The 17,639-nt window shown below is 41.8% G+C and overlaps 1 protein-coding gene across 1 annotated transcript; it reads left to right on the forward strand.

Annotated features, from left to right (window-relative positions):
* Nucleotides 1-6,968: 6,968 nt before the first annotated feature.
* Nucleotides 6,969-15,938, forward strand: LOC124125333. The gene is made up of 5 exons (XM_046488659.2): nucleotides 6,969-7,190; nucleotides 10,267-10,494; nucleotides 11,938-12,075; nucleotides 13,766-13,989; nucleotides 14,696-15,938. Exons 1-5 carry the CDS (start codon nucleotides 7,106-7,108, stop codon nucleotides 15,053-15,055), a joined length of 1,035 nt encoding a protein of 344 aa, XP_046344615.2. The 5' UTR covers nucleotides 6,969-7,105; the 3' UTR covers nucleotides 15,056-15,938.
* The last annotated feature ends 1,701 nt before the right edge of the window (nucleotides 15,939-17,639 follow it).

The following is a 17,639-nucleotide window of genomic DNA, read 5'->3' on the forward strand; positions in this document are numbered from 1 at the left end:
GAGGTGAGGAAGGAGGTGAGTAAGGGGGTGAGGAAGGAGGTGAGCAAGGGGTGAGTAAGGAGATGAGTAAGGGCGTGAGGAAAGTGGTGAGTAAGGAGATGAGTAAGGAGGTGAGGAAGGAGGTTCGTAAGGGGTGTGGAGGTGAGCAAGGGGTGAGTAAGGAGATGAGTAAGGACGTTAGGAAAGGGGTGAGTAAGGATGTGAGAAAGGAGGTGAGGAAGGAGGTGAGCAAGGGGTGAGTAAGGAGATGAGTAAGGAGGTGTGTAAGGGGTGAGTAAGGAGGTGAGGAAGGAGGTGAGTAAGGGGTGAGTAAGGAGATGAGTAAGGGCGTGAGGAAAGGGGTGAGTAAGGAGGTGAGGTAGAAGGTGAGCAAGGGGTCAGTAAGGAGATGAGTAAGGACGTTAGGAAAGGGGTGAGTAAGGATGTGAGAAAGGAGGTGAGTAAAGGAGGTGAGCAAGGGGTGAGTTAGGAGGTGAGGAAGGAGGTGAGTAAGGGGGTGAGGAAGGAGGTGAGCAAGGGGTGAGTAAGGAGATGAGTAAGGGCGTGAGGAAAGTGGTGAGTAAGGAGATGAGTAAGGAGGTGAGGAAGGAGGTGAGCAAGGGGTGAGTAAGGAGATGAGTAAGGAGGTGTGTAAGGGGTGAGGAAGGAGGTGAGAAAGGAGGTGAGCAAGGGGTGAGTAAGGAGATGAGTAAGGGCGTGAGGAAAGGGGGAGTAAGGAGGTGAGGTAGGAGGTGAGCAAGGGGTGAGTAAGGTGATGAGTAAGGGCGTGAGGAAAGGGGTGAGTAAGGAGGTGGGGTAGGAGGTGAGCAAGGGGTGAGTAAGGCGATGAGTAAGGGCGTGAGGAAGGAGGTGAGTAAGGAGATGAGTAAGGAGGTGTGTAAGGGGTGAGTAAGGAGGTGAGTAAGAAGGTGAGCAAGGGGTGAGTAAGGAGATGAGTAAGGGCCTGAGGAAAGGGGTGAGTAAGGAGGTGAGGTAGGAGGTGAGCAAGGGGTGAGTAAGATGATGAGTAAGGAGGTGTGTAAAAAGGTGAGCAAGGAGGTGAGGAAGAATGTGAATAATGGGGTGAGTACGGAGATGAGTAAGGAGGTGAGTAAGGAGGTGAGCAAGGGGTGAGTAAGGAGATGGGTAAGGAGTTGTGTAAGGAGGGGAGTAAGAGGTGAGCAAGGGGTGAGTAAGGAGATGAGTAAGGAGGTGTATAAGGAAGTGAGTTAGGAGGTGAGGAAGGAGGCGAGGAAGGAGTTGAGTAATAGGGTGAGTAAGGAGATGAGTAAGGAGATGAGTAAGGGTGAGTGTAAGGAGGTGTAAAGGAGGTGAGTAAGGAGATGAGTAAGGAGATGAGTAATTGGGTGAGTACGGAGGTTTGTAAGGGAGTAAGGGGTGAGGAAGGAGGTGAGTAAGGGGATGAGTAAGGAGATGAGTAAGGGTATGTGTAAGGAGGTGAGTAAGGAGATGATGAAGAAGGTGAGTAATGGGGTGTGTAAGGAGGTGTGTAAGGAGGTGAGTAAAGAGGTGAGGAAGGATGTGAGTAATGGGGTGAGTAAGGGGATAAGAGGTGAGTACGGGTGTGTGTAAGGGGGTAAGGGGGTGAGTAAGGAGGTGAGCAAGGGGTGAGTAAGGGGGTTGGCAAGGGGTGAGTTAGGAGATGAGTAAGGATGTGTGTAAGGAGGTGAGTAAGGAGGTGAGCAAGGGGTGAGTAAGGAGATGAGTAAGGAGGTGTATAAGGAAGGAGTTAGGAGGTGAGGAAGGAGGCGAGGAAGGAGTTGAGTAATAGGTTGCGTAAGGAGATGAGTAAGGAGATGAGTAAGGGTATGTGTAAGGAGGTGAGTAAGGAGGTGAGGAAGAAGGTGAATAATGGGGTGTGTAAGGAGGTGTGTAAGGAGGTGAGTAAAGAGGTGAGGAAGGAGGTGAGTAATGGGGTGTGTAAGGAGGTGTGTAAGGAGGTGAGGAAGAAGGTGAGTAAGGGGATGAGTAAGGAGATGAGTAAGGGTATGTGTAAGGAGGTGAGTAAGGAGGTGAGGAAGAAGGTGAGTAATGGGGTGTGTAAGGAGGTGAGTAAAGAGGTGAGGAAGGAGGTGAGTAATGGGGTGAGTAAGGGGATAAGAGGTGAGTACGGGTGTGTGTAAGGGGGTAAGGGGGTGAGTAAGAAGGTGAGTAAGGGCGTGAGGAAAGGGGTGAGTAAGGAGGTGAGCAAGGGGTGAGTAAGGGGGTTGGCAAGGGGTGAGTTAGGAGATGAGTAAGGATGTGTGTAAGGAGGTGAGTAAGGAGGTGAGGAAGGAGGTGAGCAAGGTGTGAGTAAGGAGGTGAGGAAGGATGTGAGTAATGGAGTGAGTAAGGAGATGAGTGAAGGGGTGAGTAAGGAGGTGAGCAAGGGGTGAGTAAGGAGATGAGTAAGGAGTTATGTAAGGAGGTGAGTAAGGAGGTGAGGAAGGAGGTGAGTAATTGGGTGAGTACGGAGGTGTTTAATGGGGTAAGGGGTGAGTAAGGAGGTGAGTAAGGAGATGAGTAAGGGGGTGGGGTAGGAGGTGAGTAAGGAGGTGAGTAAGGGGGTAAGAAGTGAGAACGGGTGTGTGTAAGGGGGTAAGGCTTTGTGTAAGGCTAGTAAGGGGGTGAGTAAGCGGGTGAGTAAGGAGCTGAGTAAGAAGGTATGAAAACGTCCTGAAAACTTCCTAGTATAGGATAGCATGGCGTTGATAAACGATGTTCCCTATTTAGTCAATCCTTTTAAATGTCTGCCGTAACATTACTGGAATTAACCAAGGCTCTAATGATGAAACTTTTATTGAAACACTCAGCTGTAAGCAAAATGTGCCTTTCCACGAAATACAATGTGTATGAAATGCACATGGTCTGAAGTGCCCAAGTATAAGATTCATTTACTTGAAATAATAAACCACATAAATTTAGTCACTTGATAATTGCAAATTGTTATATTAAATATTACAGACTATTCATGAGTGGGTGTTCGTTTCGGACAACGATTAAGACGAGTCAATCTCATTAAAACCAGATCATAGTTCTCGCTGCCGCAACACTGTGCAAAATGTGTTCGAAATGTAGACAGACAAGACGTGTTTAGATCTAAAATGATTAGAAATGTGTTTAAATCCCAAACGAAATACACATTTGGTGTGTCCTATCTAAACGAATTTATGTCTAAAGCATGATATGAGCTGTCGTCTCACAGCTTAAACACCACCTAAACACAACATCCCTATATTTTAAACATGTTCAGAATTTAAACACGTTAAGACATTTATATAAATTATTTTAAACATGTTTGAACAGGTTATGATTTTAAACATGTGTAAAGTGTAAACAGGTTTTAAAATTAGAAATATGTTTAAACGTGTTTTATAACGTTACAACATGTTTAGAATTTATATATGTTTCAATAAAGTGCATATCATTGGGCAATAAGTCAAATATGGATAAGATTATAATATATATTAAAATAAGATGTCCAAATCGGGTTCACGGGCACTTGCACAACACATATACCGCCAGGACTTACAACAAACATGGTACAATATTAACATCAAAATGTGCAAAGTCACCAAACTCAGTTATTGGTGACAAGGAAAACTGTCACTTGTGACGACAACAGTCTCCTAGTCCAGGAAATAGCGCAAAGGGCTACAAATCAAGAGCTTGCTGGTTCTTGTCCCGCGGATGTTAAAAGGCATATGTGTTCTTAAATATGTTGTTGCTGTATGGCTTATAGTATTTCTCTCATACAGAAAGCTGACAATGAAAAATTATCTAATTACTACGATAGCTACCGCCGACCGAACACCCCCAAATTAATTCATTTATACTGCTAAAATAGCTTTCTGCGACTCCATTAAACGCTATAAAGATATAGGAAGCACCACATTTTTAATTTACCTACGATGAATTCCAAGGCGGGTATGCACATTTAGAGCTTAAACACGTTTAACTGTTAAACACAATCTTAAACAGGTTAAGACCTTAATCCTAAACATGTTAAGAACTCAACGTGTCTTATGGGACAAGGAACGTCTCTAAGATTGTGTTTAGGATCTAAACACATTTTTACTTTGTGAATAAAGATCTGAATAATAATAAATAAAGCGACAAAACCCTTTCCATATCGAATAGAAGTCTCTGCATAAAGAAGTCATCCCATTATCAGTCACGACCTTTCACCCGACCAACCAGAGCGTCGCTTACCAGACCAGTAAAGTGGCATTAGGAATGTGTTTCTAATCATGGAATATCGAAACAGTTACCACGCAGTATTCGAGCGACGGGCTGTACGGCTGATTCATCCAATTCATCGTTTATCTAACGCTTCAATGGGAAAAACTTTGGCCATCTATTAGACATTCTCGAATTTTTCTTTTTCAGTTTTCTAATTTTGAATTTCTGATTGGCTAATGGCGATTTCTTGTAAGTCATTTCATTGGTCAAAGTTCACGATAGGTCGTTCCGACATGACCTGGGATGTCCTCAGATCTTTGTGTAGCGGGTGCGAGCACTAAGATCTGATTTTAATGAATTGTAAGACATCTATTAAGGACGATAGGTAAACTTATTTATGCAATCAAAAAAATAATGTTTGTGAATGGCATATTAAAGTGATACCCATAAGGAAGAATGAGTGAGTGAGTATGGTTTTACGCCGCTTTTAGCAATATTCCAGCTATTTGACGGCGGGGGAAACCAGAAATGGGCTTCACACATTGTACCCATGTCGGTAATCGAACCCGGGTCTTCGGCGTGACGGGCGAACGCTTTAACCACGAGGCTACCCGACCGCCCCCCCATAAGGAGGAGAGTTTGTGGATGTCAGCTACTTTGTTATGAGGAGCACAACACTTTTGATTTCATACTTTCTCCTTCATCACTCGTCACTATATGGCTGAGATACTGCCGATGTGACGTAAAACTTTAACTAACTCTCCTTCATCAATCCTGATCCCGGGGTAAGTATATACTCCGAAACGCTGTGTTCCTCGTAATAAAGAAGCTGGCATCCATAGATTCTCCTCCCATCAAACATAGTTCGTCAAACTGTCTCAACAGTAGAATAACGTGCAAATCGATCAGAGATCAGTACTTCTCGGTCTGACGCACGTTCCTTTTCAATAATTCAACATATCTTCACTGTCTTAACCTAAATAGAGGTTCCGGTAGTTGCTGCATCATAAACGCGAATGAACAGATGGATACAGTGATGTTGACACAGTAGGCGTTTCCACGAACCCAAAACAGCTTCGAAAGATGACATTATACCGGAGAAATAGTTTTATATGGCCAGGGTCTGGCTCTGAAATGCAAGTGGAACTGTTCTCCAAAAGCACCAACATGGAGTGAGTGGGTTTGGGATTGAGTGAGTGAGTAAGTGAGTGTGTTAATATAATCTACGATAGACGCTGCTTTTAGCAGAGATTGCTTATGATTATGGAAGGAAGGGGGCCACTTTTAAAAAAAACAAACAAATCATGAGAAAATGAATTGGGTTTAACGCCGCTTTGAGCACCAGGAATGGACTCCACACATTGTACCCAAGTGGAGAATCGAACCAGGATCGAGGTGTCACAAGCTAATGCTTTACCCACTGGGCTATTCCATCTTTGCCCATGAACCTCTCTCATATTGTACATAACCACCATATAGCACTATCAGATAGACAGATGAGTACAAGAATAAAAGTTGAAACTGAACGTTTAGTATTATCTCTCTGATGTTTAGAACTAAACTATTGGTAAGATTTGATGAGTGAATGGGTGGTTTGTTTTTCTAAACAAATCCCACTATTTTGCTGAAAACATCATGGGAGTTAATCAGATTCTCGTGAATGGTTTAACCTATGAGAGTTAAATATTCTTCTTCTTCACGATGAGAGGCCCATTTCTGGCGTCTCCCGCTCTGATGTAATATTGCCAAAAGCGGTGTAAAACCATACTCACTCACTCACTCACTCTTCTTCACGATGACACGCTTTAAAAGGAACATGTGTTAAGTGGCAGTTCTAACACATTTAATTAGAGTCAATGTTACCAAAAAATGAGAAACTCTTTGCCCATCTGCTAAATCATATGATACATCTCAGTCTAACACTAAACAACTACCCTAATAACACAGAGACAATGTGTCATGTACACACAGAACGGAGTAAGTAGTGTCGTTCCACACTGAAAGACTGGAGCCTGTAGTCTTTCTGTAGCTGAGAACCGCGAAGACCCGGGGTAGAATAGGTCTTTAGCAACCCATGCTTGCCGTAAAAGGCGACTATGCTGGTCGTAAGAGGCGACTAACGGGATCGGTTGGCCAGGCTCATCGACTTGGTTGATACAGGTCATGGTATCCCAATTGCGTAGATCGATGCTCATGATATCAATCACTGGACTGTCTGGTTCAGACTCCCATTTACAGACCGCTATCATGTAGCTGGAATATTGCTCAGTGCGATGTTAAACAACAAACAAATATGTAGCGGGGCCCGTTTCTGTCAGTCGGAATAGCTGGAAAATTGCTGGTGCGGCGTAAAACAATGTTAATCCATTCATTCTGTCAGCCTCCTATATGCTTTGTCATTGGCCGGGAACAGCTGCTTGTATAGCTTTGACTTTATATACTACTCCACGTGTGATAGGGATATGTTGTATCTTTCCATGATACAAAAAAATGATTCTTACCTGTCAAGTGAATATTTAAATAGAATGACACATCTGAATATCCCTATTCAGCGGTTGAGCAATATATAAGTAATAGTTTGTTTTCATTGCGAAATACGCCATCGCATCATAATCATGTGAGGAACCAATGGCAGTCATCCAAACGCCGTAATCGTCTTTTTGTAAGCCAACGATCCTTCCAACAATAGACCTGTAATGGATACGTTAGGGCAGCAGCTATATGGTTGTAACCAACTGAAGCGTAACCTTGCCTTAACAACAGGTACACGGCACAGGTATTGTGAAACACGTGTCCTTATCAACACACACAAACGCCACTTGCAGTGTGGGTGCAGCTACTTGTTCTCGGTTGATGGTACTTTCCATGTTTAAATAATACAATACTACATTTCGTTGTGCTTTAGGTTAAGCTGGTCGTGTCATACTGAAAGACTCGTACGAACATGGCGGCGGTATTTACCAGATTCTTGGGCCTGATGTTACTTGTTTGTTCCATTCGTGAATCATCCGCTTCAGAAGATATAACGGGTAAGTCCACTGTAAGATCACTTCAAACAAAACACTGTATTCTTGTTTCATTTTTTTTTATAGATATGGGCTGATGGGTCATATTTTAAATATATTTGATATTTCGATTCCTCAAACACTCTAAGTTACATTCATAAATGTACTTCATTAAAACAATCGTGTAAAGAAGTAGAGACCATGTTTACGAGACCTTTTCCGAAAATACATCACAAACGCATTTATCGGTCGGTGAAAACCGCGGCCTGGCATGGACCATGCGTCAGAGTGAGTGAGTGAGTGAGTTTGGTTTTACGCCGCTTTTAGCAATATTCCAGTAATATCACGACGGGGACACCAGAAATGGGCTTCACACATTGTACCCATGTCGGGAATCGAACCCGGGTCTTCGGCGTGACGAGCAAACGCTTTAACCACAAGGCTACCCGACCGCCCCTCCATGCGTCAGAACTAACGGAACGAAATCTGAGGCCCTGTTTTAAGGTACATTGATGTTGAATCGTCAGATAGCGTTTAGGTTTACTGCAAGTACTTCTTCGTGTCTTGTGCGTTTGCTTCCAGGCGAACCTTTTTAAGTTACGGGTCTGGCTCGATACGTGATGTGTTCTTAAATGTGTACATCCTTCTCGTTGTATAAATAAATCGAGAAAAATGATTTGTGATTGTGGAGTTCTCTTACAAGCAGTTAGCTCTGGGACGTCTTCATTATAATATCATATAGATGTGCTGTTACAAGTATCATATTCTGCCAGCAGATCCTGCTCAACATGACGTCACTTTTAAAAAATAAAACGAATTACATGCAGGGAAATCCGTAATTCCGTTTTTGTTATGCTATAATTACACGTGGTCTTTTGAAGAAAGAGAATTAAGGACTTAGTATGAACTATCAACCTTACAGAGAAACTCACTGAAATAAATCTGTTTCTATAGTGATGAAATACTGCATTTATCTTAAATATAAAAATATATACGGTAAACTACAATTATAACGAACTCAAAGGGACTACTAATTTTAGTTCGTTATAACCGTAGTTCGTTATAAGCATATATACAGCATAACTACAGCAAATAGACGGGACCAAAAAAGTAAGTTTGTTATATCCGTCAGTTCGTTAAAAGCGTGTTCGTTATAACCGTGGTTTACTGTATGTTTTTATTGTGTCGTCAAATAACATGTTCAAATAACACTCGATAAAATAAACATGTCTGGTGATGAGAAAATAGAAATTTGTGCTGTACTGAAGTATTTACTTTCACTTTGTGTGAGATCATTGGAGTATGAACCTTCATTGAGTGAGAGCAAAACTGTACCAACGTCGGAGCTTGCGACAAAGTGAAAGTCAATTCTTATAATTTTTATGTCACTAGTTTTACCTCAAAGGACGTAGACCTTGATATATCCACATTGTATTTAGTGCGTGTGACTTCATGTTTAAACACTGACAGCCATACAACAACCTGCTGTATCGCGGAATAAAATAGTTCCTCAAAACGAGAAGTTTCTTCATGACAAATGTACTCAAATAACATCCTTAGATAGAATTAGATATAAGATAAGAAAGGTCTTTTAAGAACTACCTCAGTAATTCAGTAACAATGCATTTACATCAAGTACAAGACGTCAAAATGGCCGACACGAATAACGTTACGGGAAAGATTTCGGAAGTTGTTAATGAAACTGGAGCGGTTACATGGGTGAGTTATTATTGATTAACTGGCCGATCATTGAATAGTGATTAAAGATGTGTCAAACAGACACAAATGTAAATTCATAGAGTGCTGCAAACGATCAGCCCAGACACGGTTCGAGTCGATACTACCATAGTTTAGGTGTGCATTTCTTCGTTTTGTTCATTAGGATGGGCCGTAGCAAGGATATTCGAGAACAATCATTCAGTCAAACTCTCTGACGTTTCTCAATGTATACTGAAACGATGAGTTCAAGATTAAAGGGTTTACATGACGCTTCTGTATGTTTTCCTGCTAGGAAATTCCTAGCGTTTTCCCCAGAAATTTGGGAGTAGTCCGTCTGTGTTAACGTCATTTTAAGAACACGGGGTTCGTGAAAAACGTATGTGTCGTTCATACACTTATGAACGTCAATTTCGCGGTAATTTGACCACCTCACGTCCAATGGAAAAGCCGTATATCGTGTAAACTTTAAAAATATATTTGATATTGTTATTCACAAAGAAGCAACATGGCTTCAATTGACCAATAAACATTGAAATGAATCAATATGCACAATGGCAAATATGGTATGTTATTCAACACAATATGCCATTCCTTGGTGAAGTGGTGGTTCCTTGTCAAAGGTTGTAACGTCATTATCGGTACTTGTTTCACACAAAATCCACTAGTACATATATCAGAACTAGCTTTGTCTGATTTTGTACGATTTGTGTTCTATAAACAACAAACACAAAAGCAGACAAAGCTAGGTATAACAGACACATTACCGTCCCTTTAATTAACGTCGGTATTGTAGATGCACCGAGTTGGATGTTATATTACATATTAACATATCTATTTCCATAAAGTGGAGGGATTGGCAAACAATCAAATCTTGCTTATCTGAATGCGTCTCCCAAACTTGATACATATACAAATTACAATGTATTGAAAGTAACATGAGATATAGTGACATTATATTATTGACATTAGAGTAACTTGTTAATTATTGTACTGTAAGTGTTACATACTCGATTTTCTTTCGTAACTACACCTACGTTATTATTTACATCCAGCACAACAACATCGCAGTATCATGTAGCAAAGCAAACATTGCTTAAAAAAAAAGAAGAAAAAACTCTAATTTCTAAATCGGCAGGAAGAAAGAATAGAACTATCAACTGATTTCTAAATTTCAAGATTTGTTACAGTCGTTAAATGTGAGTTGCCATTTAAAATTGAATTTAAATCGTAGACGTTTACGAAATAATGCATATTTTGCCTTAATGTCCTGTTTAAGGGACAGGTAGGAACGAAATGAAGTACGTCTTCCATGTGATAGCCACAACATCTGGGTCTGTCGGATATAAATCTGGCAAATTATATGTTGTATGTTATCTTTCAGTGTACATGGACGAGATGTGCTACGTGCCAATCAATTTCGACTTGATTGATGCCACGGAACAAATAGTGAAAATATCCAGGTTCAATACCTACCCTGCCAACAGTACCTGTTTTGTCAAGGTGGTGGCTAGATCAGGCTACAGACTGATGTTCAAATTCCTGTCTGTTGAGATGGACACTTGTAACGACTTCATGGGTGTGTACGGCGATACCATTACAGCTCCAGATGGTGAGTGAGTGAATCCCATCTTCTCCACACAGGGGATTATTAGAATACAGTTAGTTGCCTCAGCAACCTTAGCTTTATGAGTGGAGACCTATATTCTCACCTGAACTCCCCGCGGATTTAAAGCACATCTGAATGATCCAGGTAATATTGGCATATGAGGTATCATGACAATTCACAATATTTAAGAAATAAACAACGAGTCGGAGTTGATTGTCCTACAATAAAACACTGCAGGGAGAATAAACCATGAGGTGCGCATCCCGAGTGGTTTATTCTCCTCGCAGTGTTTTATTGTACGCTAAACAACGACCACGAGTCTTTTATTTCTTATATGAGATATCAACATTTTGTACAGCCTTTTTAAGGATGTAAATTTAATGTACAATCTTTAAAACGCTTAACTGAATTAAATAATGATGACTCCCTGAATACAATACGACCTCGGCAAATGTCGGACAAGTCCATTTTATGAATGGGGGTTTTTCCCGGATATTCTCACAATTTTCACGTCGATTATCTGTATCGTTCCTCTCAATAACAATTGTCATTTTTCTCCCTCTTTTGAAAGCGATGGTTCGGCCATTGCGTTCATTGCGTTGCCCAACTACATCTACGGGAAACAACTCACTGCACACTTCCCTCTAAACAATGACGTCGTCCAATATCCGATCAAATCATCAAGTTGTGATCGCATGTGTATTAGTGTATTACCGCTTGGGTAACTGTATTCACCGGTAATCCCATGAGCTCACCGAGGTGGACAATCCCATGGAAGTGTTTGTTTGTTTGTTTGTTGTTTAACGCCGCACTCAGCAATATTCGCGCTACATGACGGCGGTCTGTAAATTATCGAGTCTGGACCAGACAATCCAGTGACTGACATCATGAGCATCGATCCACGAATTTGGGATACGATGACATGCATTAACACGTTCAGCGAGCCTGACCACTCTATCCCGTTAGTTGCCTCTTACCACAGGCATAGTCGCAGTTTATGGCAAGCATGGGTTGCTGAAGACCTATTATTCACGGGTTCACAGTTGACCTGACTAATCTAGAGTAAATAGGGATGACTGTTCAGTTAAATTCTCAGATGAATTATATTATTATACTTACCTTGGAAAACGTATTGGAATGTAGCAGCTGTTAAGTCTCACCTTCCCGACTCGGTGAAAGGGTGAGGTGCCATGAAGTTTCTTTGCAGGTTTTGAAAACTGAAACATTGAAATGATTACAAACGTTTATCTTGATACAGATTGCCTTAAATAGTCCATGTGCAAAATGCACTGGTAATTTGTTTGAATTAAATTCTCAAGTTCTGTACTCAGACTAGGACAGACGTATCATTATATACACATTTGTCATACTGTATGAAAATAATAAGTGTTGCCATGAACAATATGCAAGTAAGCAGAAAAATGTATTTTTTCAATTGTCTTTCAGCGATAAATGCATTTGTGTGTGTCCAGCCACACAACGTATACACCACCCTAGGCTCGACAGGCAACTTGCTATTCCTCAGTGATGGAGTTGGAAATGACGGAGGGATGAGTATCCTGGTAACAATGTTCAAGACCAAGAGTATGTATATAGAAGATATTATCTTCGTGTTCATGTCATACCATGTTTACGACACGAGTGTCTAAGTTCCGGTATTTCCCGAGCGGGAGCAAGGGAAATACCGGGATTTTGGCACAGGTGTCGTAAACATGGTATGCCATGAACACGAAGATAATGTTATATTTATTACCGAAGTAGATGTCTACATACAGAGACGAATTTCAGTGTGTACCTATAAGGAAAGCGGAACCACAATTTGTCGAATGACGTCAACAATCTTCAGCTATGACGTCGTTTCTAGTGTGACGTCATTCTAACTCGCGTCACAATAAGATTCGAATGACGTAAACAATGCCGCCCGAATGACGGAAACAATACACTGTTGTCTCGTGACGTGATATGACCCCAGGGCACATATTGTCTTTATGTACCCCGCTATGTTTGCCCTCGTAGGTAATGAATTCGAATATTTATAGAATAATCTACGAGCTACGAGAAATTCCCAAGCCATGGCGGGGAATATTAACATTGAATCAAGAGGGACAGCTAAGCCTTTAGTCTGAGTTACTAGTAATGTATTCTTTAAATTACTCGTAGTACTTCAGAGTAAATGCAGTTAAAGAGAATCGCGTGGTAAAATTAAGACTTTCAATCCCCACGCTAACGCTTATGTGAGTCGACCATTTGGTGATCGGGACAGTGATATCTTTTCAATGATATTACCTTACACATGCATTATGCATCTTTAGTTGGAGCCAGTGTTGAATAATAAGTGGTACTCCCTCACACGTGCATTATAATCTCTTGTTGGAGCCAGTGTTGGATAATAAGTAGTACTCCCTCACACATGCATTATAATCTCTTGTTGGAGCCAGCGTTGGATGATAAGTGGTATTATCATCCAAAACTGGCTCCCACAGCGGATATCGCTTGGATGAGATCAAGTTGGATTTAGTTGGAGCCAGTGTTGGATAATAAGTGGTACTCCCTCACACATGCATTAAACATATTTAGTTGGGGCCAGTGTTGGATAATAAGTGGTACACCCTCACACATGCATTATACGTATTTAGTTGGAGCCAGGGTTGGATAATAAGTGGTACACCCTCAAACATGCATTATACGTATTTAGTTGGAGCCAGGGTTGGATAATAAGTGGTACTCCCTCACATATGCAATGTTTTATTCAACCAGGTGGGCCGGGTGTTATATTCGCCACAATTTACGCGTCCCATTTTCATTATGTCGTGAGTTCGAATCCCAGATTCGCTCTGATTATGATTCTTGGTCTGTCAGCACCACGCCCGTTCTTCCCGTTTCACTAAAGTTGTAAACCTCTTGGTTAGAGAGTTTGACCGCTGGGTTTTCCTCACATATTAACACCCCGTGGATGCTGGAAAGATATATCCTCCTCGTCTACTCTCACTTTGAAATCCTGATTGTGTTTCTATGTTTGTCAGGACCCTACCCGTTCTCGTGGGTTTTACCAACGGGTAACGCCTGAGACTTGCATCACTTAGGGTTTTCCTCCCACATCAAGCTGACACGCAGTGATACAACTGGACTATTGTTCAAATCGGCGTTAAACCCAAGTCACTCACTCATGCACACAGATATACTTCTTCATAATTCTGGCAACACTTTCAATTTACAACGTTGCAACGTGCGTGAGAACCCGATTGACTCAACAGCTCAATAACCCACATTTCAGATGGCGATTGTGGCAAGAAACAATTCAACTGCGATAATAATCGCTGCATCCATGACGACCTGAAATGCAACTCCCGGGACAACTGCGGCAACAACCAGGATGAGGAGGAGGGCTGTCGGTGGTGGCTCGGCTTGGTAATCGGTCTGACCGCGACGGCGGTCATCTCAACTACTGCATTGATCATCTTCATAATATTCTTGAAGAAATATTCGGGTCGTAAAAGGGTGCGTGAATACTTGTTTGATGGCGTTTAAGTATATGTACGATGTATAGCGGCTGGCGTTTAAGTTTATGTACGATGTATAGTGGCGGGCGTTTAAGTATATGTACGATGTATAGCGGCTGACGTTTAAGTTTATGTACGATGTATAGTGGCGGGCGTTTAAGTTTATGTACGATGTATAGTGGCGGGCGTTTAAGTTTATGTACGATGTATAGTGGCGGGCGTTTAAGTATATGTACTGTGTGTAGTGGCGGGCGTTTAAGTATATGTATGGTGTATAGTGGCAGGCGTTTAAGAATATTTCCTGTGCTTAGTGGCAGCGTTTAAGAATATGTACGATGTATAGTGGCTGGCGTTTAAGTAAAAGCACGATGTTTTGTACGTGGTGGTTTTTACAGTTCCACTGTCCAAAACTCTCACAAAAGTCGGATAGTACTGAATATTTTAGGGAGAGTCTTGGCAAATTGGGCCAGAGAAAATACTCTTTACACTCTTTTTAGACAACAATTTCTTTCTTTCTCCCAAACCAACTATACTTGAAAGTCAACTTAATTGACAAAAGCAAGATTTTGTCAAATAATTACCTTTGTTTGTATATATACTAACTGCATGTCCCTAAATGAAACACTATCCAAGTCTCTATCAAATAAAATGAATGCACAACTATAATTGGTGGATGTGTAAAATAAGACTTCTTGTTTTCACAGATTCAAACCCAACCTGTTCGAGGCTGGGTCCTCAATCAACCCCATCAGGGCTGGGCGATGACTCAGGCCTCGCAGAGCTCAGGGGGCCAACCCCACGTGCAAAATGTAACACATCCGTACCCCACAAAGAACGGCAACCTCACACAGTACTCAAATATCGAACAGGCACCCACGGTTCATAGTCAGCAGTCCTCCCTTGAGACTCCAAGCTTTTCTGATCCCCCGACCTATATGGAGACAGCACCCGCACCATTTAACTACACCCTCCCAGCGGACACCGTTATGGCACCTGCCCCTGCTCCAGTGATGGCCTCCTCAGTAACAGGAGGGACGGGGGCCTACGGGCCACAACAAATATAACTCTAAAATTAAACAATGTAGGCAGGTCACTCTTATGCCAGAAGTCCGTTGTGATATATTTCATAAATCACACACACACCGTGACACACAGACAGTCGTGATATACTTCATAAATCACACACACCGTGACACACAGACAGTCCTGATACTCTTCTTAAAGCAGACACACCATGGCACACAGAGAGTCCTCGTATACTTCATAAAGCACACACACCGTGACACACAGACAGTCGTGATATACTTCATAAAGCAGACACACCGTGACATACTGACAGTCGTGGTATACTTCATAAATCACACACACCGTGACACACAGACAGTCCTGATATACTTCATAAAGCACACACACCATGACACACAGACAGTCCTGATATACTTCATAAAGCACACACACCGTGACACACAGACAGTCCTGATATACTTCAGACAATGCGTGCACTGTATGCAGACAATGCGTGCACTATATACAGACAATGCGTGCTCTGTATACAGACAATGCGTGCACTGTATACAGACAATGCGTGCACTGTATACAGACAATGCGTGCACTGTAAGAGAATGTGTGTAGTGTCTACAGATAATGCATGCACTGCACAGACAACGTGTGTACTGTACACAGACAATGCATGCACTGTACATAGACAATTTGTGTACTGTACACAAACAATGCATGCACTGTATACAGACAATGTGTGTACTGTACACAGACAATGCATGCAATGTACACAGACAATGCAGGCACTGTACACAGACAATGTGTGTACTGTACACAGACAATGCATGCACTGTACACAGACAATGCATGCAATGTACACAGAAAATGTGTGTACTGTACACAGACAATGCATGCAATGTACACAGACAATGCAGGCACTGTACACAGACAATGTGTGTACTGTACACAGACAATGCATGCACTGTACACAGACAATGCATGCAATGTACACAGACAATGTGTGTACTGTACACAGACAATGCATGCAATGTACACAGACAATGTGTGTACTGTACACAGACAATGCATGCAATGTACACAGACAATGCATGCAATGTACACAGACATATGTGTACTGTACACAGACAATGCATGCAATGTACACAGACAATGTGTGTACTGTACACAGACATATGTGTACTGTACACAGACAATGCATGCAATGTACACAGACAATGTGTGTACTGTACACAGACAATGCATGCACTGTACACAGACAATTCGTGCTCTGTATACAGACAATGCGTGCACTGTATACAGACAATGCATGCACTGTACACAGACAATGTGTGTACTGTACACAGACAATGTGTGTACTCTACCCAGACAATGCATGCACTGTACACAGACACTGCATGCAATGTACACAGAAAATGCATGCAATGTACACAGACAATGTGTGTACTGTACACAGACAATGCATGCACTGTACACAGACAATGCGTGTTCTGTATAGACAATGCGTGCTCTGTATACAGACAATGCGTGTACTGTATACAGAGAATGTGTGTACTGTACACAGACAATGCATGTACTGTACACAGACAATGCATGTACTGTACACAGACAATGCATGCAATGTACAAAGACAATGTGTGTACTGTACACAGAAAATGCATGCACTATACACAGACAATGTGTGTACTGTACACAGACAATGCGTGTACTGTATACAGAGAATGTGTGTACTGTACACAGACAATGCATGCACTATACACAGACAATGTGTGTACTGTACACAGACAATGCATGCAATGTACACAGAAAATGCATGCAATGTACACAGACAATGTGTGTACTGTACACAGACAATGCATGCAATGTACACAGACAATGCGTGTTCTGTATACAGACAATGCGTGTACTGTATACAGAGAATGTGTGTACTGTACACAGACAATGCATGCAATGTACACAGACAATGTGTGTACTGTACACAGACAATGCATGCAATGTACACAGACAATGTGTGTACTGTACACAGACAATGCATGCAATGTACACAGACAATGTGTGTACTGTACACAGACAATGCATGCAATGTACACAGACAATGTGTGTACTGTACACAGACAATGCATGCAATGTACACAGACAATGTGTGTACTGTACACAGACAATGCATGCAATGTACAAAGACAATGCGTGTACTGTATACAGAGAATGTGTGTACTGTACACAGACAATGCGTGTACTGTATACAGAGAATGTGTGTACTGTACACAGACAATGTATGCACTATACACAGACAATGTGTGTACTGTACACAGACAATGCATGCAATGTACAAAGACAATGTGTGTACTGTACACAGACAATGCATGCACTGTACACAGACAATGCGTGTTCTGTACACAGACAATGCATGCAATGTACACAGACAATGCGTGCTCTGTATGCAGACAATGTGTGCACTGTACACAGTCAATGCATGCACTGTACACAGACAATGTGTGTACTGTATACAGAGAATGTGTGTACTGTACACAGACAATGCATGCAATGTACACAGACAATGTGTGTACTGTACACAGACAATGCATGCAATGTACACAGACAATGTGTGTACTGTACACAGACAATGCATGC

Source organism: Haliotis rufescens, unplaced genomic scaffold (genome assembly GCF_023055435.1).
Source record: "Haliotis rufescens isolate VD_foot unplaced genomic scaffold, xgHalRufe1.0.p SCAF_17, whole genome shotgun sequence".
NCBI lineage: Eukaryota > Metazoa > Mollusca > Gastropoda > Lepetellida > Haliotidae > Haliotis > Haliotis rufescens.

Coding starts and splice junctions, on each gene's coding strand:
- LOC124125333 (XM_046488659.2), top strand. CDS start 7,106: ATGGCGGCGGTATTTACCAGATTCTTGGGCCTGATGTTACTTGTTTGT. Junction 10,495..11,937: donor TACCATTACAGCTCCAGATG/GTGAGTGAGTGA, acceptor ATTGTCTTTCAG/CGATAAATGCATTTGTGTGT. Junction 12,076..13,765: donor AACAATGTTCAAGACCAAGA/GTATGTATATAG, acceptor CCCACATTTCAG/ATGGCGATTGTGGCAAGAAA.